This window comes from Carcharhinus amblyrhynchos, chromosome 2, assembly GCF_965287045.1.
Source record: "Carcharhinus amblyrhynchos chromosome 2, sCarAmb.v2.hapA, whole genome shotgun sequence".
In the NCBI taxonomy this organism is placed as follows: Eukaryota; Metazoa; Chordata; class Chondrichthyes; order Carcharhiniformes; family Carcharhinidae; genus Carcharhinus; species Carcharhinus amblyrhynchos.
In genome coordinates, this window is record NC_137325.1 from 133,629,438 (window position 1) to 133,655,226 (window position 25,789).

Here is a 25,789-nt window from a genome sequence, read left to right on the forward strand (position 1 = left end):
ACCAATAGTGCTGGTTCCTCTGGCACTCCTGAAGGTAGCTTGCTAACTGATAGCACTCTGTGCATTGCTGCAGGTGAAAGCTGCTCAACACTCAAGAGATGGACACTGTAAATAAAGGGATGACTTCCTCCAAAGACTTATTGCAGCAGTTCATCTATTCTGGTCACTTTTAATGGTGAATAATCAAATTGGATTTTATGATGTACAACAAACCAGGGACAATGATTGCAGTTCTTGCAAGGCCCAAACTGATCTTCCCAAATCAATGTGGCTTCCAATACACCAGAACTTGCGGTATGATCGTCAGCACTCAGAGGATTGAAGAAATATTGGTGAACACCAACACAGATTCAGTGAAAAGTGTGAAGGAGATGGAAAAGGCAACCCTGTTGATGGACGAAGGCGTATAGACAAAAAAAAAAGTACTGAGGCATATTTATAAAAGAAACATTTACATTGGCAGAAAATAGCGACACTGCGACCGTACACTTGAAGCAAGCACTTTGCAATCATTCCGGAGATGGTGAGGTGTGTGCCATGCACAGATGAGTCCTATAAGAACTGACACAGAAACACAGAAGGAGGACATTTGGAAACCTGTAACATTATTCTCAGCAACTAGGATATTACATTCATCAAAGTAACAGCAAAGGGTGTGCCAACTCTGACCACTGCAGTTGACCTTTAGTGTTACTGTTGGAATGGGTTGAATTGAAGATCGGCCAGTCAATGGTAAAGGAATGTGTATCTTTACACCGATGAACAGGACAGATGGAGAAAGGAGAGAAAAGAAAGTGATGTCCAAGTAAGGAGGGGGTGGCAGTTTTAATTTATTCGGACAATGCAGCTCCACATTAAGTAAAACCAAATGTTACAAGCTGTAGGATTGGTTACAAGCAAGACTTTCACTATCGGTCACCATAGTGATGATGGCACTGCCCGCTGGATCGAGAGAACTGGCGGATATTTGCCAATCTCCATGGTCCAACCAACACCCGAGAGGTGGGCGTGGAGACCAGAAGGATATGTACAATCTAATCATTCGCGGGCATTGTGGTTGGCAGGAAGGGCACTTGATGCAATGAGGTGATGGCCCACGAAAGCTTTCTCCCGCGAAAGTCCTAGTGACGGGGGCTGGGGAGGGGGGTGGAATTGTGAAAGGTGGACAATTGAAATACAGATAATGGAGGTTCCACTACCAGTCAAAGTAATTTGTAATTATTGTTACATCTGTTGTGCTATAAAGCCGCTCGCGTACATTGGTTTCCACCTCCAAGCCATGAGATAATTCGGAACGTTTGCTGATGTATTGTTGGGGGGTTTGGGGGGGGAGGGGGGAGGGGGGTGTTGCTGATGAACGTACCTAGGTGACGCTGACAGAACATTCGCTGCATGTGTGGGCAAACCTTCTTGATCTACTTGACCTCTGCGTCTGCTGATGCTGCCCTCATTCATCCGTCAAGTGTATTTTTTTTTGCAACGCCACCCCGTCACATAAGAAATTACAAAGGTTGACACCACTTTTTGTTTGGTGGGTGGGCGGGTGAAGGGTCGGGGGAGGGGGGGGGGTAAGGTAGATGGGTGGGGGTGGGGGAGGTGGGGGGAAATAAAAACGGGGACGTCAATTGCATCGGAACAGTCAACCACTTTGATTGTTATTTTCATGCAGGAGATTCTCCCGATGAGGGCGCGGTGACTTCGGTGAAGCAGACGTTCACTGCTCTCAGTCTCTGTAACATGCTAACATAACACTCTTCCGGAAAACAAAATCTGTTGTATTTTATAAAAAGAGATGTTTGTGCTTGGCAAGCCGCTCAAAAAAAAAAGAAGAAAATTAATCATCCTCTTCCCCCTCCACTTCTGTTTTTGTCACGATCTTGTCTGGGGATCTGAAGCATTTCTCGAAGAACCTGACAATCGATTTTTGCAGGTGCTGCCTGACTGCAGGGGTTTCCATGTAATGGCCCTCGTCGGGGTATATCTGTAAAAGAGGCAGTATTACGCATGAGTTACATAGAAATGCACAGCAGTAGACACGCGCCCTGCTGGGACGCCATTGCATTAATATTAGTGGTCTTTATTAATGTCCAAAGTGCTGCAGAGGAGTGATGCCAAATGCAACAGGTGATGGAGGTGTACAAGATTATGAGAGGTATGGACAGAGTGGATAAGGAGCACCTATTCCCCTCAGTATGGTGGCATAGTGGTTAGCACTGCCGCCTCACAGTGCCGGGGATCCGGGCTCGATTCCCGGCTTGGGCACTGATTGTGTGGAGCATGCACGTTCTCCCCATGTCTGTCTGGGTTTTCCTCTGGGTGCCCTGGTTTCTGGGCTGGCATGATGGCACAGCGGTTAGCACTGCTGCCTCACAACGTCAGGGACCTGGGTTCAATTCGTAGCTTGGGTCGCTGCCTTTGTGGAGTCTGTACGTTCTCCCCGTGTCTGCTTGAGTTTCCTCCAGGTGCTCTGGTTTCCTCCCACAGTCCGAAAGACATGCTGATTAGGTGATTTGACCATGCTATATTCTCCCTCAGTATACCTCAACAGATGCTGGAGTGTGGTGACTAGGAGATTTTCACAGTAACTTCATTGCAGTGTTAAAATAAGCCTCCTCGTGACACTGCAGGGATCGGTGCTGGGGCCTCAGCTATTTACCATTTATATAGATGATCTGGAGGAGAGGGCTGAGTGTAGGGTGTTGAAATTTGCTGATGACACAAAGTGGAAAAGCAAATTGTGCGGAGGGTGTGGAAAGTCTGCAGAGGGATCTGGATAGGCTGAGCGAGTGGGCGAGGACCTGGCAGATGGAGTATAATGTTAGCAAGTGTGAGGTTATCCACTTTGGCAGGAATAATAGTAGGAGGGATTACTATTTAAAGGGCGAAAAGTTGCAGCATGCTACGGTGCAAAGGGACCTGGGGGTCCTTGTGCATGAGTCGTAAAAACCCAGTCTGCAGGTGGTCAGGAAGGCAAATGGGATGCTGGCCTTTATAGCGAGGGGGATTGAATATAAAAGCAGGGAGGTCTTTGCTGCAACAGTACAGGGCACTGGTGAGGCCGCAGCTGGAGTACTGTGTGCAGTTTTGGTTGCCGCACTTGCACAAGGATATTTTGGCCTTGGAAGGAGTGCAGAGGAGGTTCACTAGGCTGATACCGGAGTTAAGGGGGTTGAACTATGAAGAGAGGCTGAATAGACTGGGTTTGTACTCGTTGGAGTTTAGAAGGATGAGGGGGGGATCTTATAGAGACGTATAAGATAATGAAGGGGATGGATAGGGTAGAAGTAGAGAGATTCTTCCCGCTCAGAAAGGACAGCAGGACTAGAGGGCACAGCCTTAAGATAAGGGGGGGCAGTTTAGAACGGAGTTGAGGAGGAACTTCTTCACTCAAAGGGTGGTGAATCTCTGGAATTCTCTACCCATTGAAGTGGTGGAGGCTGCCTCGCTAAATATATTTTAAGACGCGGGTAGATAGGTTTTTGGTAGGCAAGGGAATTAAGGGTTATGGGGAGAAAGCGGGAAAGTGGAACTGAGCCACTTCAGATCAGCCATGATCTTATTGAATGGCGGGGCTGGCTTGAAGGGCTAGATGGCCTACTCCTGCTCCTATTTCTTATGTTCTTATGTTCTGACCATCGGCCATTGGTGTGTTTGGAAGGATTGGCAGACTGAAACTCACAATCAGTTGACCATGTTATGAATGTACCTTCCTTGGCCACCAAGTCCTGGGGGTGGGACTCGAACTTCTGGCTCAGAGGCAGGGACACTACCCACTGCATCACAAGACCTCCAGAACATTACTGAACATTACATTACTGAACTAATCACCCAGAGCCCCGGCTTAATAACCCAGAGAATGCCAGTTCAAATCCCAACACGGTGGTTTGAGAAGGAGTAGCGCCCTTTATTAAAATACAGTGCACAACTCTTAAGATCTGCGCAATGATGAAATACCTGCAAAGAATAATTAGCCTTTGCATTGATTAAGTGGGTTATAAGGTCTGCCGTATGCTGGAAATGGACGGTTTCTGAAAAAGAAAGAGACAGGGATGAGATTGAAGAGGAGAAAAAAACTGTAAATCTCTGTAAATCTGTTTAACAAAGAAAGAAAATAATGGAATTAGCAGCAGTGTTGGGTGAAAACAGGACAAATACCAACGAAGATCGACAACTAAAATATTAACTGACTTTTTGGAATATATGAACAGGAGTACACCATTCAGCCCCTCAGACTTCTTCCTCCATTCAATTCGTTTCTGACTTTGTACATTTACCCACCTTGGTGGGCCGAAGGGCCTGTTTCCCGTGCTGTGTTGTGTTGTTCTTTGTTCTTTGATTGTTCCTAGAACAAAGAACAGTGCTGAACAGGCCCTTCAGCCCACCAACTCGGTGCTGATACAGGTGTCTCTCTCATCTAATATTTTCTTGCCTCCTCATATACCTTTATTCCCTGCCTATTTATTTATCTATCCAGACACCTCTAGAATGTTATAATAGAACCTGCTTCCACCACTCCCTCTGGCAACGCATTCCAGGCATTTGCCACCCTCTGTGTGAAAAACTTGCCCCTTACATCTCTTTTCAACTTTCCTCTTCTCACTTCCAACCTATGCTCCCAAGTAATTGATCCTTCGACCCCTGGGAAAAAGACTCTGACTATCCGTTCTATCCAAGCCTATCATGATCTTGTAAACCTTGACCAAGTCCCCCTTCATCCTCTGACATTCCAGTACTTTAATACCCGCTCCCATTAAAAAAATCCAATAATCTTAGTCTTGAAATTTTCAATTGGATATTTTTGTAATAGGGTTTTGGGGTTTAGAGTTCCAGATTTCCAACACCTTTGATGTGAAGAAGTGCTACCTGATATCACTCGTGAATCGTCCAGCTTCAATATTAAGATCTTGTTTCCTAGTTATGGACTCCTCTAACAGAGGGAATGGATTCTCCCTCCATATCCTGTCAAGTACTTTAGTCACCTTAAATGCGTCAATTCTATCACTCATCAACCTTCTATATTATAAGCAATGTATTCTCCAAAGCGGCACCTCTAACAATTAGAGTCCATTTGCCAACCAATCACACTTCCATATCATGCAATGTAAATTGTTCCCTTTACAATTTGGTATTTTTGTAAATTGGCCTGAGGAGTACAAGGTGAAAAGCTTCGACAGCATGTGTCTTTTTGCAGCAACACTCAAGTTCTGTACGACTAAATGACTATTTGCTATCTTCTGTGGAATATACGTCTAGTCAATGCAAGATCGTCTCTTAATTTAATCCCTGTGGGTGGAATTTTCCTGTCTTGCCTGCCACGGGAATTGTAGCAAGCAGGACATGAACCTTGCAAAGGTCCGTTGACCATGGGTGGGATTTTCTGGCCTTGGGGCGAGCGCGGCCAAAAAACCCCACCCTACGGCCCTGTAATCATTCTGGTGAATCTGCCTCGCACCTCTCTGAATGCCCAGAATCTTCCTCTTTTCAGTGCTGGGCAATCTACTGTACAATTTCACTGGTCTCGATTATTAAAATATAAGACTTACCCCCATCCTATAAAAGATACGTAACATTCTTATTTATGATTTCAATTCAGTGCAATTTACCATTTAACAAACAGCTCTCCAATACCAGTATTCACTGACGCCTTGCATCAGAAAGTGCAGTCGAATACACAGTGATACTTCAGAGAGCTTATCTCTAAGAGACTAAAACCTGCTTTTTCAATTCGATGACATTTTGCTTTGTTTTAAAACAGTCAGATTGGAACATGACAATTATCTCCTGCATTTGAGCATCACTGAGTAGGTCAAACACTTCAATGTGCAACTTAAAAATGCTCACTCCTAATTGCCTTCGATCATCTCCTTTGTTTATATCTCATGAAAGGACCGACCAGAGAGTAAACACAGCCTCGAGATCAATTGAGGAGATTCCTGGTCTGCTTCTTTCTAAGGAGGGCAAATGCAGCGTTCGAGTGCGCAACGGGGTTTGGCATTTGGGGTCCGGTGTGCACAAGGACAGTTCGCCAAAGTTATGATGGGGGGACAATCTTGCTGAGGGAAGGAGGAACACGTACAGAAGCAAAATTCAACCCGCACGCAGAGCACATCAACACTTCATAGAATCTCTAAAGTACAGAAAGAGGCCAATCAGCCCATCGAGCCTCCACTGATTATCCCCACAACCCCATGTATTTACCCTGCTAATTCCCCTGACACCGAGGGGCAATTTATCATCAGCCTAACTCACACATCTTTGGACTGTGGGGGGAAACTGGAGCGCATGGAGGAAACCCATGCAGACACAGGGAGAATGTGCAGACTCTGCACAGACAGTGACCCAAGCTGGGAATTGAACCCAGGACTCTGGTGCTGTGAGGTAGCAGTGCTAACCAATGTGCCACCATACCACCCACAAACTAATGCTAGTTAACTTTTAATGTCAACATCCCTGCTGTATTTACAGTGAGTGTAGATCACCAACAGGACTATATTTTTGCGACCTCAATTCCCCACTCTCATATCTCCTGCTGGCCTGGTGGGAGGATAGAACAGTTACTCATCTAACATTTCAGAAAGATCTGGGCCTTTTTCCAAACACCCCAAAATTCAAAAATGAATGTAGTCCTGGGAACTCTTTAACCTGGGCCATAGCACCAGATTATAGTTACAATGCAATTGGTGTGGAGTCCAAATGAGTCTATCCGACTTAGGAGTTGATTATGTGCTTGTTGTTACTATTGCAGTTCTCCATTAGACCAGTGAGGGTGGCACGGTGGCACAGTGGTTAGCACTGCTGCCTCGCAGCACCAGGACCAGGGTTTGATTCCGGCCTTGGGTCACTGTCTGTGCGGAGTTTGCACTTTCTCCCTGTGTTTGCATGGGTTTCCTTCTGGTGCTTTCCTTTCCTCCCACACTCCAACGATGTGCGGGTTAGGTGGATTGGCCATGCCAGATTGACCCTAAGTGTCCCAGGATCTGTAGGTTAGGGGGATTAACAGGGTAAATACACGGGGTTACAGGGATAGGGTTTGGATCAGATGTCGTATCGGAGAGTTGGCGCAGACATGATGACTTCCTTCTGCACTGTCGCGATTCTGAGTCATCACAATTGTGCTGGCCTTCTTATGAAAGGTTGTTTTTTCTTTCTCTACTCATGCTGTCTGACCTGCAATGTACCCGAACAGGTGTTGGAGTGTGGCAACTAGGGGATTTTCACAGTCACTTCATTGCAGTGTTAATGTGAGCCTATTTGTGACACTAATAAATGAATAAACTTTATAAACTTTGAACAAACTCCCTATGTACCATTTCAGGTCAAAGATTATCACTAGGATGTTATCGAACCCACTGTGCATGGTCTTACCGTCTGCTGTTCCATGGATTAGCAACAATTCCTCGTCTCGGAGTTGTAACACTCGATATGAAAATTCGGACACCTACAAATTAAGGACATTAAAAAGCCTTGTTAGTTTCAGATTAGATAGCACACTGATGATTATTGGTTGGGAACTTAAACCATCTTAAACTTGCTGCTTTTTTATTCCAGTCAATGCAATGGCAGTTCTGGAATGCTGGGAATGTCACTGAATTAGTAATCCAGAGGCCCAGGCTAATGCTCTGGGGGTGTGGGTTCAAATCCCACCACCGCAACTGGTGCAGTTAATAAATCTGGAATGAAAAAGCTAATCTAACTGTCGGTTGTTGTAAAAGCCCAGCCGGTTCACTCACACCCTTTACCTGGCCTACATGTGACTCCAGACCCATAGCAATGTTGACAAAAGAGTGAACTCAAGAGGTGAAGTGGAAGTGACTGCCCTTGACATCAAACAGCATTTGATCACGTGGCCAATGAGTCCCAGCAAAACTGGAGCTAATGGGGAGACGCATCTGATTGGAGTCATACTTGGCACAATGTAAGATGGTTATGGCAGTTGGACTTTGAGCATCTCAGCTCCAGGACATCATTGCAGGAATTCCTCAGGGCAGTGTCCGAGACCCAACCATCTTCAGTTGCTTCATCAGTGACTTTCTATAAGGTCAGAAGTGGGAATGTTTGCAGATGATTGCACAATAGTCAGCACCATTTGCAACTCCCTGAAGCAAGTCCTCATCCCCAAAATGCTGCAAGACAAACCCTAGTACATCACTCAAACCAGTCTCCCATCCATTGACTCTGTCTACAATTCCCATTGTCTTGGAAAAGCAGCCAGCATAATCCATGATCCCACGTACACGGGACATACACTGTTCCACCTTCTCTTGTTGAGAAAATGATACAGAAGTCTGAGGACACATACCAACCGACTCAAGAACAGCTTCATTCCTGCTGCTGTCAGACTTTTGAATGAACCTACTTCATATTAAATTAATCTTTCTGTACACCCGAGCTATAACTGTGACACTACGTTCCCGAATGGCCTCCTTCCGCACTGTAGAGATTCTATGAAATGCCATGGCTTCCAAATCCACAATTCAGGGTTAAGACAGATCTTAACTGACTCTACGAACCTTCATTACTTGTCTGATACAGCAAAGGAGATAGCCTTCAATTCCACCCCACAGAAACCCAGAAGAGAGCAGGATGATATTAGGACATCAGTTTTAGGAGATTTAACTCTGCAAGTGCATGTAAACCCATCAGCCTTTGCCTGGAAAAGCTCCCTCTGTAGGCAGACCTGCTGTAATAAACATAACTCTCTATTTAGCATACCTATGGTGCTGCTGAATAGCGTTGCTCTGCTGAGGCAGGAGATCCCACCAAAGGTCCCATGGCGGTCATGATTACCTTCTCTTACACAGTCTTACAATGCTTTCAAATATTCCCTACAAATATTTCCAAAACCTGTAACCTCTCTCTGCAAGTCCTTCTTAATTTTTTTTTCATAGTTCCTTTCATTCGCTGTATCTCCTTTTATCTGCTAGGAAGGTGTGTTCCATGTCTCAGTAAGATGTCCTGACTTTTGTCTGGTTAAACATTAAGTGCTTATTAATAATACATAAATGTGTTCATATACAGGGTATAATCAAAGCCATGAGCTAACACCATGCTTACTTCGACACAGGTCTCTATCCAGTGCACAATTGACTCTTGCCTCAGGTCATGTGTCTCCTTACAGCACATTGTGGGCAATATCATTTCCCACATTAACCCTTGCCATGCCAGAAACCCTTGTACTGCACCTCTCCCAAAGGCTTTACCCAATGTATTTACAATACAATCATGTGACCCCCTTCTTCCCCCCCCCTAAGTGTCTGACTTTATAAATTCAGATGGTCTGGAGGCTTGACAATTCTTCCAGATTTTGTCCTGATCGCACGCAGAGGAGAGGTAGGCTCCATTGATTTGGCTAACATTTGTGGATTTGACCTTGAGTTGTATTCTGTTTATGGCAATTGATTGGCTTTTTCTAATCGCTCAAGTGTACAGTAGGGAATTTGTCTCAAATGATGAGTTTTTGGTAACACATAAATATGTACATACATACATACAGGGTACAGCGCAAATGTTGAGATAACTCCATGCTTGCTTCGACACAGGTCTCTGTCCAATCCAGAAATAACTCTGGTCTCAGGTCATGTGGATCTTTATATCACACCATGGGTGGTACTGTTTCCCAGTCCTACATCAACCCTTGATATGTCAGATACCCTTTATATACACAAGCCAAATAATAACTCACCACATCCAGAGTCATACATTTTTAGCCCTCTTGCACAGCACCTCGGGTACGTGCTACCCAAGGAGCTTTTGAGGTGGAAGTTGAAAAAAGCATATAAGGTGATCCACACAACATGACTGAGCAAAAGCTGGTAGAATTCAGAGGAGATATAGAATCATAGAATCACTACAGTGCAGAAGGAGGCCATTTGGCCCATCGAGCCTGCACTGACAACAATCCCATCCAGGCCCTATTCCCTTAACTCCACATATTTATCCTGCTAATCCCCCTGACACTAAAGGTCAATTTAGCAGGCCAGTCCACCTAACCCACACATCTTTGGACTGTGGGAGGAAACCGGAGCACCCAGAGGAAACCAACGCAGACACGGGGAAGACATGCAGACTCTATGCAGACAGTGACCCAAGGCTAGAATTGAACCCAGATCCCTGGTGCTGTGAGGCAGCAGTGCTAACCATTGTGCCACCATGCTGCTTTTAGATAATAACTTGCAATCTGGAAGCCAACTTGCCTCCATTCTTGACTGGGAGCTGGACCTCAGGGAATCTGACTTTAAAAGAAACATCCGGGTTTACATGCACCAAACTAAAATCGAATAAAAATTCTGGCCTTTATCATGTAGTTAAGAAATGTGGGAACACATTTTATCTGTGAGTAACATTAGTCTTGGCGCTAAAAGAAACTTGTGAATGAAAAGAATCACAGACAAATTGGTAAGTCTTTGAAAATAAGCTGCCCAACCTTTCTCAGATATGTTCACAGATTTGTTCACCATTATCGCCATTTTATTTCCGACTATTTTAGTGCCAAAATTATCCTGCATCAAGAAACAAATTAACACTATGGATAACGCAGCAAGCAAAGAAATTTTACAGCAACGGGGGGCACGGGCGCAGTGGTTAACACTGCTGCCTCACAGGCCAGGGACACAGTTCGATTCCGGCCATGGGTCACTGTATGTGTGGAATCTGCACATTCTCCCCGTGTCTGCGTGGGTTTCCTCCAGGTGCTCCAGTTTCCTCCCACAATTCAAAGGTGTGCTGATTAGGTTGATTGGCTGTGCTGAATTGCCTCTTAGTGTCAGGGGATTAGCAGGGTGAGTGTGTGGGGATAGAGCCTGGGTGGGATTACAGTCGGTACAGACTCGATGGGCTGAATGGCCTCCTTCTGTACTATAGGGATTCCATGATTGTAAATTGTGTGCAAATGGAAAAACTTGCAGGATGCTCCTTGAAAACAAAACATCTGGAGCAAGGACTTACGGTGATATATCAAAGGAAGATTCACATTTATATAGCACTTTTCATGATCAGCGGACATGTCAAACACTTGACAGCCAGTGAGGTAGGGGAGGCAGTGGTGTAGTGGTACTGTCACTGGATTAGTAATCCAGGGACCTCTGGGGACCTGGGTTTGAATCCCACCATGGCAGATGGTGAAATTTGAGTTCACTAAAAATCTGGGATTTAAAAAATGTCTAATAATGACAATGAAACCATTGTTAATGGTCAGGAAAAACCCATCTAATGTCCTTTAGGGAAGGAAATCTGCCATCCTTATCTGGTCTGGCCTACACATGACTCCAGATCCATAGCAATGTGGTTGACTCTCAAATGACCTCTAAAATGAAGGGCAGTTAGGGACGGGCAATAAATGCCAGCCCAGCCAGCGATGCCCGCACCCTTTGAATGAATTTTAACAAAAAGGTAAATTTCAAAGTGCTGTAACGCACGAAATCCAGCAGCCAATTTGTGCACAGCAAGCTCCCACAAAGCAGCAATAATAATGATCAGGTAGCTTTGAGTGATGTTAATGTAGGAAAATGAGGGGGTGATCTTATTGAGGTGTGCAAAATCATGGGGGGCATAGATAGGATGAACATACATAAACATCCCCAGTGTTTTGGCCAACAGTTCCCCAGCTTTTACATGCACTCGAACGGGAGATAGGCCTTTGGTCTAATGTCTGTTTTGAAAGATGTCACGATTGGAATAAAGCCATAACAGTCAGAGAGAGGGCCTTTCAGAATGGCAAACGAGAAGTCAGAGCAGTCAGAAAAATTACTCTGTGCCTCTGCTTCAACAAAGTAATATCCTGAATGTGATATTCATGATTGCTGGCAGATATTGTGTGTGCGTCTCTCACATTCAATTAGCCTCTGGCCCATTAGGAGCAGAGTGTTAATGCAGCATGTCACTGAGCTGAACGCTTAAGCAGAGAAAATGAAAGCTAAAGGCCAGTTCCACATTACAGAATTATGTAGCCTTGATGTTCGCGAGGAATTTAGATGTGGTGGCAGTGACAAAGACATGGTTAAAGGAGGGGCAGGACTGGCAGCTAAATGTTCTGGGGTATAAGTGTTTTAGGTGTGATAGAGGTGGGTTGAAAAGAGGAGGGGGAGTGGTACTCTTAGTTAGGGAGCAGATCACAGCGGTGCAGAGGGAGGACAACATGGAAGGGTTGGACATTGAGTCTTTGTGGGTGGAGTTGAGGAATAGGAAGGGGGCCATTACTATGCTAGGAGTGTACTATAGGCCACCTGATAGCCCACGGGCTATCCTAGGATGAGATTGCTGGGCCTCTGATGCAAATCTTTGTTTCTTCTTTGGACACAGGTGAGGTCCCAGAGGACTGGAGGATAGCTAACGTGGTACCGTTGTTTAAAAAGGGTAGGAGGGATAGCCCAGGTAACTATAGGCCGGTGAGCTTAACGTCAGTGGTAGGTAAGTTGATGGAGAGGATTCTTAGGGGTAGGATGTATGTGCACTTGGAGTGTTGCGATCTGATTAAGGATACGCAGCAAAACTTTGTCAAGGGGAAGTCTTGCCTTACGAATCTGGTAGAATTCTTTGAGGAGGTGACAAAAACGGTTGACAAAGGACAAGCCGTTGATGTCGTCTATATGGATTTCAGTAAGGCGTTTGACAAAGTCCCTCATGGTAGGTTGGTACAGAAGATTAAAGCTCATGGGATATGTGGTCAGGTATCTAGATGGGTAGAGAACTGGCTTGCAAAGAGGAGTCAGGGAGTAGTTGTGGAAGGGTCTTTTTCTAGCTGGAGGTCTGTCACTAGTGGTGTGCCGCAGGGCTCAGTACTGGGACCTCTTCTCTTTGTAGTGTATATAAATGATTTGGAAGAGGGAGTAGGTGGTGTGATCAGCAAATTTGCTGATGACACCAAGATGGCTGGATTGGCGGGCAGTGAGGAGCAGTGTCTGGCAATACAGCAGGATATTGATAGGCTGGTTGATTGGGCAGATACGTGGCAAATGGAGTTTAATCTGGATAAATGTGAGGTGATGCATTTTGGCCGGAATAATGTAGGGGAAAGTTATATGATAAAGGGTAAGCCTGTAAGGAGTATAGAGTCGCAGCGAGACCTGGGGGTGCAAGTGCACAAGTCTTTGAAAGTGGCAGTGCAAGTGGAGAGTGTGGTGAAGAAAGCCTATGGTATGTTAGCCTTTATAGGAAAGGGTATAGAATATAAGAGCTGGAGTCTAATGTTGCAGTTGTACAGAACGTTGGTTAGGCCGCATTTGGAGTACTGCGTACAGTTCTAGTCGCCTTACTACCAGAAGGACGTGGAGACTCTGGAGAGAGTGCAGAGGAGGTTTACCAGGATGTTGCCTGGTATGGAAGGACTGAGGTGTGAGGAAAGATTGAAGAAATTGGGGCTCTTTTCCCTTGAGAGACGCCGACTGAGGGGGGATCTAATAGAGGTATATAAGATTATGAAGGGTATAGATAGAGTAAACAGAGGTAAGCTATTTCCTATAATAGAGTCACGTAGGACAAGGGGCCATGGGCTTAAGGTGAGGGGGGAGCGGTACAACACAGATATTAGAGGGAGGTTTTTCACACAGAGGGTAGTGGGGGTATGGAATGCTCTGCCAAGTAAGGTGGTAGAGGCAAACACACTAGAGTCCTTTAAGAGTAATTTAGACAGACACATGACTGAGTTGGAGATGGGTGGATATAGGAGAACCTTTAAATAAGGGTCATTAGCATTGGGGCGTCCCTGGTAAGGTAAATGGGTATAGTATGATAATAATGTTTTTCTCTTTTCATTCACAGGTTTTAAGTTGGTCCACCTCGTGTCCAACAAGGGGCATACACGCGATGGGTCGTACTGGGGCTGCTCTTGGTTGTTCGAGATTGGCCTAGTGCTTCATGTCGTTAGTGTGTGCCTAAACTGGACAAGATACTGGGCAAGACGACAGCTCAGTGACTATCACTGATTGCTGTGCAGACACATGGATTTGGGCCAGTGTCTGTGGGAGTTTGCGCATTGTCCCCATGCTTGCGTGGGTTTTCTCCGGGTGCTCCGGTTTCCTCCCACACCCCAAAGATGTGCTGTTAGGCTGATTGGCAGGAATAAATTGTCCCTAAATCAGTTTCCCTCAATCTGGATGGCCATAAAACATTAGACAGGGGTCATGGGTAGAGAGGTGGTGTTGAGATGGCAGCGTGGGCTCGTTGGGCTGAAGGGCCTGTTTCCCAGGCTGATTTTGTTCTTTGTTCTTTAACAAATATTTATTATTTCACCTTTTTATTTCATGAGACATTTGATATGTCTCATGCCCTGCCTGCTGCAGTTGTAAATGCGCCTAGCTTGGGGGCGTTTAAGAGATCCGTGGATAGGTTTATGGATGGTAAGAACATAAGGACATAAGAAATAGGAGCAGGAGTAGGCCATCCAGCCCTTCGAGCCTGCCCCGCCATTCAATAAGATCATGGCTGATCTGTCGTGGCTCAGTTCCACATTCCCGCCCTCTCCCCATAATCCTTAATCCCCTCTCTTATCAAAAACCCATCAACCCGCGTCTTAAAAATATTTAGCGAGGTAGCCTCCACCACTTCAACGGGCAGAGAATTCCAGAGATTCACCACCCTTTGAGTGAAGAAGTTCCTCCTCAACTCCGTTCTAAACCGCCCCCCCTTTATCTTGAGGCTGTGCCCCCTAGTCCTACTGTCTTTTTTGAGCAGGAAGAGTCTCTGAACCTCTATCCTATCCATCCCGTTCATCATCTTATACGTCTCAATGAGATCTCCCCTCATTCTTCTAAACTCTAACGAGTACAAGCCTAGTTTATTCAGCCTCTCCTCATAGCTCAACCCCCTCAACTCCGGTATCAGCCTAGTAAGCCTCCTCTGCACTCCCTCCAAGGCCAAAATATCTTTGCGCAGGTGCGGCGCCCAAAACTGCACACAGTACTCCAGCTGCGGCCTCACCAATGCCCTATACAGCTGCAGCAAGACCTCCCTACTTTTATATTCAATCCCCCTCACTATGAAGGCCAGCATCCCATTTGCCTTCCTGACCACCTGCTGCACCTGCAAGCTGGGTTTTTGTGACTCATGCACAAGGACCCCGAGGTCCCTCTGCACCGTCGCCTGCTGCAGTTTTTCGCCCCTTAAGTAATAGTCCTTCCTACCATTATTCCTACCAAAGTGGACCACCTCACACTTGCCAACATTAAATTCCATTTGCCATTTCCTGGCCCATTCGCCCAGCCTATCTAGATCCTTCTGCAGACTCTCCACACCCTCCGCACAATTTGCCGTTCCCCCAATCTTGGTGTCATCAGCAAATTTCGACACCCTACACTCGGTGCCCTCCTCCAAATCATCTATATAAATGGTAAAAAGCTGAGGCCCCAGCACCGACCCCTGGGGCACTCCACTAGTCACCATCCGCCAATCCGAATAGCACCCGTTGACCCCCACTCTCTGCCTCCTATTTGACAACCAATCCTCTATCCACGCTAACACCCTACCCCCAACTCCATGTCCCTTGACCTTCTGCAATAACCTCTTGTGAGGTACCTTGTCAAACGCCTTCTGAAAATCTAGAAAGACCACATCCACTGGCTCTCCTCTATCCACTGCCCTAGACACATCCTCATAGAACTCCAGTAAATTTGTCAGACACGACTTCCCTTTAATGAAACTGTGCTGCGTCTGCTCTATCAAGCAATTCCCTTCAAGGTGCCTTGCAATTTCCTCCTTAATGACAGATTCTAACATTTTACCTACCACAGACGTTAAACTAACCGGCCTATAATTCCCCGCCTTTTGCCTGGCACCCTTCTTAAACAACGGCGTAACATTAGCCGTTTTCCAATCATCCGGCACTTCCCCGGAAGCCAGCGACGTCTGGAAGATAACCACCAAGGCATCCACTATCACCTCCGCCATTTCTTTCAGAACCCTCGGATGCATTCCATCCGGTCCTGGGGACTTGTCCACAATCAGCCCCTCCAGTCTGTCGAGCACCGCCTCTCTAGTAACAGTAATGTCATTAAGACCCTCCAGTCCTACCACCTTTCCATCGCTAACACCCGGCAAATTATTCACGTCCTCCTCCATGAAGACAGAAACAAAAAAGTTATTCAATACCTTAGCCATATCCCCATCCCCTACCACTAGGTCCCCTTTCTCATCCTCTAAAGGACCAACGTTCACCCTAGCCAGCCTCTTCCTTTTTATATATTTATAAAAACTCTTGCTATCCTTTTTTATATTGAGCGCTAGCCCAGCTTCATAGCTTCTCCTACCCTCCTTTATCAACTTCTTTGTCAATCTTTGTTGACATTTAAACCTCTCCCAATCCTCTTCTCGCCCACTACTCTTAGCTACTCTAAATTCCTCCGCTTTTAATTTAACACTTTCCTTCACCTCCTTCGTTATCCACGGCTTATTACCTCTCCTCCTACGGTCCTTTTTGACCATCGGAATAAATTTCCGCTGAGCACCAAGAAAGATCTCCTTAAAGATCCTCCACTGCTCCTCAGCAGACCCTCCCTCCAACGTGCTCCCCCAGTCCACATTCGCCAATTCTTCTCTCATCCTACCGTACTCCCCTCTATTCAAACAAAGTACGCGTGTCCGGGAACCCACTTTCTCCTCCTCCATCTGCACCAGAAACCCCACCATACAATGATCACTCTCCCCAAGAGGATCCTTCACCGCAAGGTCCCTAATTCTACCCGCCTCATTACATAGCACCAGATCCAAGATAGCTCGCTCCCTCGTCGGCTCCAACACACACTGTTCGAGGAAACTATCCCGGCAGCATTCCAAGAACTCCTCCTTGAGCCCACCGCGTCCAACATGGGTCGACCAATCAATATGCAGATTGAAATCCCCCATAACTATGGCCGTCCCATTCCTGCACGCCGTACTTATTTGCGCGTTAACAGCCTGCCCCACCTCCAGATCATTATTCGGTTTAGGTTAGAGGGTCATTGTTTTTTTAACTGGTCGGCACAACATCGTGGGCCGAAGGGCCTGTTCTGCGCTGTAATGTTCTATGTTCTATGTCTTCATGGACTGCAATACAAAGAGGAAAAGGAAGTGAGGTTACATTGGAAGGCCAGGACGTTAATATTTCTGGGAGAATTGTGCATTTGTTAGCATTTGGATGCATTTAGGAGAATGACTCCCAGCTATCTGGGCAGCACAGTGGTTAGCACTGCTGCCTCACAGCGCCTGGGACCTGGGTTCAATTCCGGCCTTGGGTGACTGTCTATGTGGAGTTTATACATTCTCCCCATGTCTGTGTGGATTTCCTCTGGGTGTTCCGGTTTCCTCCCACACTCCAGAGATTTGCAGATTGGCCATGCTAAATTGCCCCTTTATGTCCCAAGATGTGTCAGTTAGGGGGATTAGTGGGGTAAATGTGTGGGATTACGGGGGTAGGGCCTGAGTAAATTGCTTTGTTGGAGGGTCGGTGCAGGCTTGATAGGCTGAATGTCTTCCTTCTGCACTAGAGGGATTCTGTGATTCTATCCATTTATACTTCAATAGTGAAAAATCCCTACAGTGCAGAAAACACTGAATTGGAGAATCCAGAAAGCTTAGCATTGATTTCTTTGCACTTACCCCATAACCTCTCTCAGCTTTGTTGGGCATTCCAAAGTACCGTTCCGAGAATGCAGATGCTGTGAAGAAAGAGGTGACAGGTCAGATGTGCAAACAGATGTCGCAACAGCTAAAAGCCAGCTACATTAATCTCCCACATCTGTCTACAAGCATTGAGAAGAAAGATAGATCTCTATTGTAAATCACAGTTATAAATCACAGCGTGGGACAAGGTGGATCAACCGGCAAGTCTCTTCCTACCCAACATTTGCATTGGTCCACATTTGCAGCAGTTATAACCTCCATCAAAAGAGTAGGATTTCATTCAAAGTTGAGGCTTCCTCACTGAATGTTTTTAAGTCAAGGATAGATAACTTTTTGAACAGTAAAGGAATTAAGGGTTATGGTGAGCGGGCGGGTAAGTGGAGCTGAGTCCACGAAAAGATCAGCCAATATTCTTATTGAATGGCGGAGCAGGCTCGAGAGGCCAGATGACCTACTCCTGCTCCTAGTTCTTCTGATCATATGTTACGCAATTGAGCATATTATCATGGGCAACATGTTCTCGGCTGATTATTTTTCATGCATTCCAGGATAGGATGGAGTTAAAGGCAGGAACTCAATTTCCCTGGCCTTTTGCAATGTTCCAGTGAAGCCTAATGCAAACTGGAGGAACAGCACCTCATCTTCCGATCAGGCACTTTACAGCCTTCCAGACTGAACATTGAGTTCATCAACTCCAGAGCATGAACTCTCTTGGGGCAGCACGGTGGCATAGTGGTCAGCACTGCTGCCTCACAGCACCAGGGACCCAGGTTCAATTCTGGCCTCGAATGGCTGTCTGTGTGGTGTTCGCATGTTCTCCCCATTTCTGTGTGGGTTTCCTCCGGGTGCTCCGATTTCCTCCCACACTCCAAAGATGTGCGGGTTTGGGTTGATTGGCCGTGGAAAATTGCCTTTGGTGTCAGGGTGACTAGAAAGGTAGATATGTGGGGTTATGGGGATAGGGTCTGGGTGGGATTGTAGTCGGTGCAGGCTGAATGAGACACATGCCTCCTTTTGCATAATAGGGATTCTGTGATTCTCTCCTCCACCCCCACTCCATTTCCATTTATTTTATTTCATTTCTTCTTTTCATCTTAATTATCCAACTTCATTAATTTATATTCTTATTTTTGTTTTTCCACTTCTTACACCTCACTTTCTATCTTGTCCCCGCGTTCCCCACCAAAACCCACCCCCCCCCACCTCTTCAACCCATTAGGGCCCACTGCTGCATCCCTGCATCGCCCCATTGTTCTACCATTCACACGTTCTGATCTCTTAGTGGACGCTCTTAGCACCATCTCAATCTTTATCATCACCATTTACATTCCCTCTGTATTTTTTGTCTGTACCAACCTGTACCCCCATCCCCTCTTACTCTCACTAGAGTGGAAATCTTGTCTGCTTTTGTTTCGGATTCCAGCATCCGCAGTAATTTGCCTCTAGTCAGCTTCATTGGCGACTTGGCTGGTACCAGTTACTTGGATGGAGCAGGGTTAGTGGCAAGGGTACACCGATGAGCCACAATACTCTGAGATAGGGAGGGCTCAGCCAGGGTTCAAGCTGCTCCTGACAATACCATGATAGTGTTCATTTTGGTGTTGTAGCGACTGACTGTCAAACAGTTGATCCACTAAGTACACTATTCCCTGCAGCGATGGACAATTCACTCTCCAGGCTAATAACACACTACCTTTCACAAATACAGTTATGCTTAAAAACAATTACTGCAGATGCTGGAATTTGAAACCCTCCCCCTACATCTTCACCTGTCACAGTTTACCCTCTAATTTCAACTTCTGGCCATTCACACCTTCTATTCCCTCTATGGACTGCCATTAACAGTCTTTTCCTCTGGTTTCTGTGGCTATAACTCATCTTTCATTCCCTCCCCTTGCAGTATAAGTATCTACTATTTTCTATTCCTTTTAGCTTTGACAAAGGGTCATCTGGACTCGAAATGTCAGCTCTTTTTTCTCCTTACTGACGCTGCCAGACCTGCAGAGATTTTCCAGCATTTTCTCTTTTGGATAAAGTTAGGCTTAATTTCTTGGAACATGAAGAGATTTTTAAGTCTTAAGTTCTGTTTATTGTTCTCACAAATAGGCTTACATTAACACTGCAATGAAACTATGAAAATCCATGAGTTGCCACACTCGGGCGCCTATTTGGGTACACTGAGGGGCAATTTAGCATGGCCAATGCACCTAACCAGCACGTCTTTCAGTCTGTGGGAGGAAACCGGAGCACCAGGAGGAAGCCCATGCAGAGATGGGGAGAAGGTGCAGACTCCACAACCACAGTGACCCAAACCGGGAATCAAACCTGGAGCTGAGAGGCAGCAGTGCTAACCACCGTGCCACCGTACCTTGAATGGGATGGCTGGTGAATGGTATTTGGGAAAGGTATTCATCACAGTGAACAGTTCAGAAAAGCAAGGGACACAGGTTTAATGTCAGGAAATTGGAAATCAGAACAGAGATCAGGCAGAGCTTTCACTCACAAAATTATAAATAATTATAAATGAGAAAGGCCTTTTGATGGGTTGAAGATTATCATCTGGATAGCTGATACGGTCTGTCCACTTCAGTACCTAATTATTTCCAAACAATTCCAGGCTCACTTCTTTCATTAAGTTCTGCGAAAGCTAATTCTGATGTTACCTTTCTCTAGCTATGTTCTCTGCTCTCCTCCCGCTCTATAATTCTGAAGTAAAATCCATCTTATCCAGTTCCATAATTTTCAGGTTGAATAGTCAACTTTTCCCCAGACTTTTCTCATAAATTAGCATCCAAAGGCCATGCCACAGGCAGCAGAATGTATTTTTACCGACCCCAAATTTAAGGAAATGTAATGAGATCCGGGGTCAAATCTTTGCTACTGTGTTCCAACCAACTTAAAAATGTGGGTGTGGGTGTTGCTGGCTAGGCTAGCATCCCTAATTACTCTTGGAGGTAGTGACTTGCCTTCTCAAACCATTGTGGTCCATGTGGTGCAGATATGGACGCAGTGTTGCGAGGGAGGGAGTTCCAGCGTGGCACGGTGGCACAGTGGTTAACACTGCTGCCTCACAATTCCAGGGACCTGGGTTCAATTCTGGCCTTGGGTGACTGTGTGGAGTTTGCACGTTCTCCCTGTGTCTGTGTGGGTTTCCTCCAGGTGTTCTGGTTTCCTCCCATAATCTAAAAATATACAGTTTGGGTGGATTGGCCATGCTAAATTACCACTTGGTGTCCCAAGATGTGTAGGTTTGGGGGATTAGTAGGCTAAATAGGTGGGATCAATGGGGTGGGACAAAGGTTGGCCTTGAAAGCATGCTCTTTCAGAGAGTCAGTGTGGCCTTGATGGGCCAAATGGCCTCCTTCTGCACTGTAGAGGTTCTATGATTTTGATGCAGCGATGGTGAAGGAACGGCAAAATATTTCCAATTCAGGACAATGCGCGACTTGGAAGGGAACTTACAGGTGGTGGTGTTCCCACCTGCTTTTCTCCCACAAGGTGGTACAAGTTGTGGCTGTCAAAGGAACCTTGATGAGATGCTGTGGTGCGTCTTGTAGACGGTGTGCAGTTTTACTACAGTGCTTTGGTGGTAGAGGGAGAGAATATTTAAGATGTGGGTTCCAGTTAAGCAGGCTGCTTTCTCCTGGAGGATGTCGAGCCTCTTGAGTGTTGATCATCAGAATCTGCCTGACTCACTGCAGGGAGGGGAGCACGGTGGCACAGTGGTTAACACGGCTGCCTCACAGCACCAGGGACCCGGGTTCAATTCCCGACTTGGGTCATTGTCTGTGTTGAGTTTGCACATTCTCCCTTGTGTCTGTGTGGGTTTGCTCCGGGTGCTCCAGTTTCCTCCCACAGTGCGAAAGATGTGCGGGTTAGGTACATTGGCAATGCTAAATTCTCCCTCAGTGTTACCCAAACAGGCGCTGGAGTGTGGCGACTGGGGGATTTTCACAGTAACTTCATTGCAGTATTAAGGTAAGCCGACTTGTGACACTAAGAAAGAAACTTTAAACTAAATAGGTAATGCTGTGGAAATAGCATTTGGATGGGATTCTCTGTCAAAGAGTCAGTGCAGACTTGAACTGAGTGGCCTCATTTTGTGATTGAGTTAAGAATTTTCAATGTGAGACTGGGGCACTGGAACACAATGTAAATGGGGGGAAATGGGTGGGAGGGAATTAGTGTGGATTAATATCTGGATGGCTATATTTTGGATGATTTGAAGCTGATGGGGATTAGGAGGCTGGCAAAGAGAGGATTGGTATTGTTGAGTCAGCAGCTGACAAAAGGGTGGGAGTTCCAGGTGAGCTGCGACGGGGAATGTTTACAAGCTGATGCTTACCGTACAGTTTAAAGTCTGTGATTGGAGAAAGTGCAATGCCGCACTTAAATAAGGCATTTTTTTTGTCAAATCCGTTTTCTGTTGTCAGCAACATCAGACTCAGATAACCACCGTAAGCCTGGGGAGAGACAGGAGACGTTAACCTTTCACACCATAGTCAATGGGTGGGATTCTCCCAAAAATATTCCAGGGGTCGAATTCACTTCAAAACTGGAGTAAATCCCACTGGGTTTTCAGCAGGATTTTCAAAATGAATCTCCCGCTCTCTGTGTACTGCAGAGTGCCCCAGCATGATTCCCTCCAGAATTCAGTGGGCAGGGCCTATTCCCACTGGAGAGGCCGGCAGCGTAGCACTGAGTGCGCCACTGCGCATGTGCTGATCTGTCAGCGCTGAGATCTGCACGTGTATTAGCCCCGCACTGCCAGCCTCCCGATCACTGGCTAGCTCGATTGCTGGCCAACCCCACGACCCCCGCATCACTGGCCTTGCGACCCCTCCCCCCCACCACGCTCTGATCTCCGGCCTCCGAGACATGTCCGGTCAGCCCTTCACCCCCATCCGCCCGCCTCAATCTCTTCCCAACCCCACCCCGCAGTCCCAATCACCACCCCACAGTCCCAAACCACCCTCACCTCGCCTGGCAGGCTGCCCCCCCCCCCCCTCCACCCAACACCCCCCCACCCCCCCCCCCCACCCCCCCTACCGATTGCCATCCCTGATCACTGGCCTCCCTCCCTTTATCACTGCAGAGTGGCAGTGGGTCCCCCACCCATGATCGCCCTCAAAAGGCCCCGTCCCCATTCAGCCCTGCTCCCTTAGCACTGCCCGTTGGGCATTAGGCAGTGCCATGGTGCACCGTTGGGCATTGCCACTTTATCCCTTGGGCAGTACCGGGGGCCAGACTGGCACTGCCAAACTGGCAATGCCTAGCAGGCATCCCCCCCCCCTTACCCCTGACCTCCTTGGGGGCCTCCATGGCTCCCCTTCACTCCAACTGGGTCAGGTTGCCAGCTCCCTGCAAGTGGAGAGCTGTTGTAAACCCCACTCCTGGTGTTTTTGATTTGATTTGATTTATTATTATCACATGTATTAACATACAGTGAAAAGCATTGTTTCTTGAATGCTATACAGACAGAGCATACTGTACATAGAGAAGTAAACAAGAGGGTGCAGAATGTAGTGTTACAGTCATAGCTAGGGTGCAGAGAAAGAGCAACTTAATGCAATATAAGTCCATTCAAAAATCCGATGGCAGTAGGGAAGAAACTATTCTTGAATCAATTGGTATGTGACCTCAGACTTTTGTATCTTTTTCATGATGGAAGAGAGTATGTCCAGGTCCCTGGGATCCTTAATTATGCTGGCTGCTTTGCTGAGGCAGCGGGAAGTATAGTTAGAGTCAATGGATGACAGGTTGGCTTGCGTGATGGATTGGGCTACATTCACAACCTTTTGTAGTTTTTTTGCAGCCTTGGGCGGAGCAGGAGCCATTCAAGCTGTGATGCAACCAGAAGGAATGCTTTCTATGGTGCATCTGTAAAAGTTGGTGAGAATCGTAGCAGATATGCCAAATTTCCTTAGTCTTCTGAGAAAGTAGAGACATTGATGCACTTTCTTAACTATAGTGTTAGCAGGGCAGGTTGTTGGTGATCTGGACATCTAAAAACGTGAAGTTCTCGACCCTTTCTACTTCATCCCCATTGATGTAGACAGGGGCATGTTCTCCTTTCCTGAAGTCGATGAAAATTTACTTCGTTTTGTTGACATTGAGAGAGAGATTATTGTTGCCGCACCATTTCACCAGATTCTCTATCTCATTCCTGTATTCTGTCTCGTCATTGTTTGAGATCCAACCCACTATGGTTAGTCCCGGGTCTGCTAATTATAAGTAAATTCTAACTTAAATAATTTATATTATTAAGTAATTTAGCTTTTTATTTGTGGCACGGAGCTGATGGTGCCAGAAATCTGGCGGGCAGAGACTTGTGGAGGCTGTGACGCCCCCTAAGAGGCCTCCGCTTGTGTCTCCCGGCCTGCTGCGCTGCTAGCTGTAATTCTCGCAAAATTGATATAATGCTGCACAATGCCTCATTGTTGGAAGTACAATGATGTTTTTATGGGATTAAATGAAGGCAGTGGGCTGGATTTTGTGGCCTCGCTCTTCCTGAAACCATAAAATCCCCTCCTGAGGTCAACAGACCTCCCCATGGTCTGCCGCTTGCCCACTCCGATGCCCATGGTGGACATGACAGAAAATGTTCCCGCCATTGAGCGCGATCGTACCGGCCACTCAGGGCAAGATCCCGCTGCAGCGAGACTGGAGAATCTGGCGCCCAGCCAAATCTCCGTTCACTGAGGCGGGATGGGAAAATCTCGCTAACCTGAATGGTGGTAGGATTTCGGCCATTATCCGCTCCTGTTGGATTCTAAAACATTTCCATTGTCATTTACTCTTTGAAGACGAGTGTGGCAGTTTACACTGACCAGCGCAATGAGCAGACATTGTATTAAAGTCACACCATCCCCTTGCAAGTTTCAAGACTGAAATAGACGGGTGTTTAATCAGTGAGGGAATCAAGGGTTGAGGGGATAGAGTGGGAATACAGAGTCAAGGATTATCACATCAGATCAGTCATGATCTCATTGAGTGGTGGAGCAGTATCGATGGACTGAATGGTCTACTTCTGCTGCTATGCGCAGGATTTTACAGCCTCACTCAGGCGAGATCGTAAAATCCCACCCGAGACCAATGGAGATTTCCATTCTGTGAACCTCACCTGCCCCGATTCTGGGTTTCGACGTATGTCTCGTGGTCTATGGCACTCAACAATTATCACAAGCAATATTTCTGTTCATGGGGTTAGAGCAAGGCCAGCATTTATTGTTCAAATTTAACTGCCCTTAAAAAGATTGCGATGAACCGTCTGCATGAACTGCACTGGAGTCCTTGTTCTTTTTAATGTGTGCAGTAATCACCTAGCCAGACAATAGCTTCTGCAGTGGCTAAATTGAACTCTCTGAACCCACTGTTGAATTTTGTCAGGGGGGAGGTCTTCAGAGGTCTTCAATGAGTCATTGACTGGGGAGCACCACAGTTGCAGTCTTGGCAGCTCCCGCCAAGGCCCCACTTGTGCTGATTTACTGCATGGAGACCTTGGCCAGAATGGAAATGGTCAAGTAGTGCCCAATGTTGGCAGGTTGAAGATGGGTGGGTGAGCTCTGGGATCTGTGATGAAGATCTGGAGGAAGGAACCGAGTGTAGGGTGTCGAAATTTGCTGATGACACCAAAATTGGTGGAAAGGCAAATTGTGCGGAGGGTGGGGAGAGTCTACAGAAGGATCTAGATAGGCTGGGCGAATGGGCCAGGAAATGGCAAATGGATTTTAATGTTGGTAAGTGCGAGGTGGTCCACTTTGGTAGGAATAATGGTAGGAAGGATTATTACTTACGTGGAGAAAAACTGCAGCAGGCGACGGTGCAGAGGGACCTCGGGGTCCTTGTGCATGAGTCGCAAAAACCCAGCCTGCAGGTGCAGCAGGTGGTCAGGAAGGCGAATGGGATGCTGGCTTTCATAGCGAGGGGGATTGAATATAAAAGTAGGGAGGTCTTGCTGCGGCTGTATAGGGCATTGGTGAGGCCGCAGCTGGAGTACTGTGTGCAGTTTTGGGCGCCGTACTTACGCAAGGATATTTTAGCCTTGGAGGGAGTGCAGAGGAGGTTTACTCTGCTGATTCCGGAGTTGAGGGGGTTGAGCTATGAGGAGAGGCTGAATAGATTAGGCTTGTACTCGTTAGAGTTTAGAAGAATGAGGGGAGATCTCATTGAGACGTATAAGATAATGAATGGGATGGAT

General features: G+C 46.5%; 1 protein-coding gene across 2 annotated transcripts in view; it reads right to left on the reverse strand.

The window, feature by feature from the left end:
• Positions 1-1,628: 1,628 nt before the first annotated feature.
• dpp6a (dipeptidyl-peptidase 6a) overlaps positions 1,629-25,789 on the reverse strand; it is a 961,250-nt gene continuing 937,089 nt past the window's right edge. For both annotated transcript variants that reach the window (XM_080217553.1, XM_080217561.1), the window contains exons 22-26: positions 21,935-22,052; positions 17,566-17,624; positions 7,366-7,438; positions 3,955-4,028; positions 1,629-1,981 (exon numbers count right to left, since the gene is read on the reverse strand). In XM_080217553.1, coding sequence (XP_080073679.1) covers positions 1,835-1,981; positions 3,955-4,028; positions 7,366-7,438; positions 17,566-17,624; positions 21,935-22,052 — 471 coding nt within the window. In that variant the 3' untranslated portion in view covers positions 1,629-1,834. The remainder of the gene's footprint in view (positions 1,982-3,954; positions 4,029-7,365; positions 7,439-17,565; positions 17,625-21,934; positions 22,053-25,789) is intronic.